Below are 4,689 nucleotides of genomic sequence, written 5' to 3' on the forward strand. Positions count from 1 at the left end.
CGCATGCGTCATGTCAATTCTATACGGTTCTTCAGTGATAACGACAAAGGGAAGTCAGTTCTACCGAGCGGGTCAAATTGCACGGTAGATCGACAGTCCGAAAATATTGGAATTGGATTGGTTCGAAACTTGTATTTAAACTAAGTTTATCTTAAGGGTCGTTAGCGATATACACGCATCTATCAAATATCTTGCGTTCTACATAAAATATCTACGAGCATTAGTGCTTTATTGTTTTGGGAAAAAAGGACAGGGTTGTTGTCAAATCTCCAAAAATTGTATTAGTCTATTCAAATATGTTTCTTCACTGTACATATTTTACTGTACACATTTTATTAATTTATTGTTGGTTTTCATATAATCTATATATTTACAACATAACAATAATTTGAAACACCCTGTTATAATTTCATTGATCACTAGTAGATACACTACAAAGTACTGCTGTGGCTATACTTTGAATATCCCCTATGTTCTTCTCTGTATAGTGCACTGTAGTCATCTTCTTCATGGCTAACTTCTTGGATCTCTTCCAACATTAAAGGCAGCTCAAATTCATCCTTTGTGAGGGTGTTCTGTAATGATATAGGTTTACTTGATTAATAAGAGATACAAATAAAAAATTTTTAATTGAAGAATCAGTATCTATATATACCTCATGATTCTCTGATCCTCTTCTACTCATTCTGTTTACACTGTCTTGTAGAGACTTTGTTTCTGATGTGGCATCTTGTAGTGCTAATTTCAATTCTACAATTTCTTTTCTTGCATTTGAAAGCAATCTTTCTGTTGTAGCTAAATTTTCGTTCAGCCGATCTCTCTCCACTTCCAAACTGGCTTTTGACTTAGACAGACTTTTAATTCTGTTTTCATACAATCTCAACTCTGAATCGCTTGCTTCAACTTCTGTTAAATTCGCATTTTTTTTCTGTAAATTATTACACATCTGCTTTAAGTGTAACACATTTTGTTCTAATATAGATTTTTCTTCTGTTATGAGTTTAATTTCGTTTTCTAGTGTATTAACTTTACAAGCCATTGCTGCTATTTGTGCTGACTGACTGTCTATGATATTCTCCTTATCCAATAACTTTGATTCTAAGCTCTGAATTTTACTAACATAATTCTGCAACTGCATCGTCTTTGATGCAGATTCACTTTCTAAAGAGTGATTGGTATTTTCTAATATATTTGCTTCAACAGATAAGCTTGCAAATTGCTCTAACATATCAGACCTTTCTGCTTCTTTTTGGGACAATAACTCTTCTATTCTTCTTATCTCAGCTACATAGTGTTGGAGTTGTTGTTTCAAAGTGTCTACTTCTTTCCTTGATTTTTCATGTTCAATTTTAGTAATTTTCAATGTTCCATTTGTATCGGCTAAGCTATTCTGGAGACGTTTATTTTCCATTAATGCATTATCTATTTGCTGTGTCAATCTTAAGATTTCACCATTCAAGAACTGGATTTGGTTTTCATAATCAAATACTTTGTGTTCTGATACTTTGTTGATATTAAGTTTCCTTTTAAGTTCAGATATTTCATTTTCAAGTTTACTGGTTTCATAAGTTGCGGATTTCAACTTCTCTTCAAACACATCCAAACGTTCAGTCTTATGGTCCAGTTCCATTATTAATTTATCACGCTCTTGGTCAACTTTTTTAATAGAATCTATTAAATTACTCTTATCATTTCTTAAAGAAATAATTTCTGACTGTAATTCCTTACATTTATTTTCTAATGTTTCTATTGTATTTCTACTTAGGCTTAATTTTTTTTGAGTACTTAATAGCTCATTTTGTATATCATTAGTACTTCTTTCAGTTTCTATTTGAATATTTTTTATTTGACTTGATAAGGTCTTTTCTTTGATCACATCACTTTGTAAATTTTTAATCTGTTCTCTTAAGAAATTGCATTCTTCTTTCAAATGATCAGCTGAAGCTCTACCAGTGCGATTAGTTTTTTTATATGAAGAGTTTTCTTCCTCTAAATGTTCAATTTCCTTTTGCTTAAGAACCAAGTCTCGTTTATATTTGTCTACTAAATCCATAGCTTCTCGGTACCTGAAATTGTATTCTTTTTTATCCTTTCTTAAAATTTCTATCTCGTGTGCCAGTTCTTTTATTTTATCTTTATATTTTTCAATTTCTTTTTTTGAATTATCACCGCTATTAGAATGTCGTACTGAATGCATATTTTTATACACACTTAGTTGTTGATTAAGAGCCATATTTTCTTTGGACAAATCAGCATTTTCATTATTCAATTGATTAATTACATCTTTATAGTTTTCTTTATTACTTTTCTGCTGGTAGATAAGGTCATGTTTATATTCATCATTTTCTTTTTTTAGCATTAATATTTTTTGTTCACTTTCACAAAGTCTGGTGTGTAAATCTCGAATAAATTCAGTTTCATGGGATCTTGTGTTATTTGAACTTTGCTTATCTTTACATATATTTAAGTGTTTATTGAAATCATCAATAGTATGTGTCATCTTCTCCTGAACGTTTATAATGTATTTTTCATATTTTTTTCTTTCTTCCTCAAGAAGGGATTGTAATTCATATTTAGATGGACACTTTGTACATTCTATGTTATCACTATGGGATGATTTATTTAAAGTGGATAATTTTTCCTGTAGCTTTTTATTTTGTTGTAATAAATTAATATTCTCAAGTTTTAATTTTTCATTTTCTTTGTTATTACTTTCTAAAAAGTCTTCTAGCTTTCTTGCAGTAGCTGAATTTTCTCTTATCTGATAGGATGAAATTTGTTTTTCTAATTCTAAATTTCTTACATGTAATGAATCAACTTTTGTTTGTAAGATATTATTTTCATTGGTTAGAATTGAAATTTTTTTGTTGGCATCCTCTTCAACTTTAAGAGCTAACAAATCCACCTTCTTGAGCTCTTCTTGAAGAACTTTGTATTTCTCTGCTAAGGTCAGAGCTCGGAGCATAGCTTCATGTTGTTTTTCTAAACCAGTTTGAACATCTTTTTTCAATGTTTCATTTTCAGTTTCTATTTCCCTTAACTCTTTGATTAAACTCTGTATCTGGCTGTCAGTACTAGGTTTACAACAATCCTTACTTATTGCTGCCAGTGGTCTACCACCCTCTAAAAGAATATTTAGCCTAATAATTTCATTATCTCTATGCTCAACCTGATTTTTAAGCAACACTATTTCATCACAGAGCTCCTCATTTTTTACTTCTAATAGCAATATTTTTTCTGCTAAGTTATTGATATCTTTTTCTGGATTAGTTGTTCTAGTGTTATTGCAAACACATATCTTACTAAAATTTGTTTCAAAATCTTTTTTCTTATTTTTATTACGACTGCTTTGGGTTTCAGCACACAATCCTCTTAAACTCAAATCACGCACCTCATGCTGAAGTCTACTGATTGTATTATCCTTTTTGATAAGCTCTTCAGACAATGCTTTCGTTTTTCTTTTAATCTCTTTAGAATATTTCAAATTCTCTTCTTTTAATACCATTATTTCTCTATGTAATTTATTGTTTTCCTGGATGAGCCTCGCATTATCGCATTTGTATGGTTCGGCTTGTAAAACGAGTGAATCGCGCTGTTGCAATGCTTCTTTAGATAAATCCATGTAGTTCTGCAGGCTACGCGTAGTTTGCAGAAGATCAGCTAATATACATTCAACTAATGGCACTGCTTCCAAGGGCAAAGTGTTGTTAAAGCCTAGTTCCTCGAGCTTCTGTTTGAGATTAAAATAAGCCTCACCCATGGTTATATCCGTATAAAGATTTGTAGACTTATAGTGACAGTAGTAGTGTTTTCTAAAGAAAATGTTGTTTGCTTGTCGTAAAAATAGTGTCATCAATATATTACGATACCTAGTAAATTTTCTATATTGTAATGATTTTGAATTGGAATCACAAATAGCATTGCAAACCTACATTATTAATTATCTATCTATCTATCTCTTGGATTTATGCATAATAAGTACGGTAATGTTTTACATTAGCGAAATATAAATTTTTTAAACTGTCAAAATGTTTAAGCTGTCACATCAGTTGACATCAGGAAAATTAGAGATGACGATCTGGGATCGATTGATCAAATACCTAATCTATTCTTTAAATTAATCGAAATTAATCTGCAAATCTAACTAGTAGTTTCTAATTAATAGTATTCAATCTATTGAATAAATAAATCACAACTATTTTGAGTCCTAATTTTCTATTGAGTACTTATGTAAGTATTTTCATTATTCACGTAATTTAGCTCAAATTCAACAGACGGCCGAATAAATTCAATATGCTCTGGTTTACCTTAATATTTTCAGAATCAATTGGATAACGGAAAATGTAAATTAGACATGCTTATTCTTCTTTTTTTCACAATAGTTATTGCGAGCCATTATTGTCGGTGTCAAGTTTTTTTGTTATTTATTCCATTTTCTTTTCATTTTTAACTTGGCTCCTCTAAAAATTATTTTTACCTTTACTCATCATAATATTTGAATTAGTACATTATGCCTCTTAAGCACTCATTCTAAGCTAGGAATAAATATTCTGTTAACAGTTATCAATGTTTCAAATCAACACTAGCAAACCAGGCTAACCATAATTCACCGACGCGTCTACTGTTAGCCCTCACCTCAAAGCTCCCGATGACTGTCACTGTCAAGTGTCGATACTGGCTAATGTCACA

The 4,689-nt window shown here is 30.7% G+C and overlaps 1 protein-coding gene across 1 annotated transcript; it reads right to left on the reverse strand.

Annotated features, from left to right (window-relative positions):
* Positions 1-299: 299 nt before the first annotated feature.
* Cep135 (Centrosomal protein 135kDa) lies at positions 300-4,034 on the reverse strand. Its single transcript, XM_028185211.2, has 2 exons — positions 656-4,034; positions 300-575 (listed from the first exon to the last, which is right to left on the reverse strand). Exons 1-2 carry the CDS (start codon positions 3,851-3,853, stop codon positions 432-434), a joined length of 3,342 nt encoding a protein of 1,113 aa, XP_028041012.2. The 5' UTR covers positions 3,854-4,034; the 3' UTR covers positions 300-431.
* Positions 4,035-4,689: the final 655 nt, after the last annotated feature.

This window comes from Bombyx mandarina, chromosome 11 (genome assembly GCF_030267445.1).
Source record: "Bombyx mandarina strain Sakado chromosome 11, ASM3026744v2".
NCBI classification, from domain to species: Eukaryota; Metazoa; Arthropoda; class Insecta; order Lepidoptera; family Bombycidae; genus Bombyx; species Bombyx mandarina.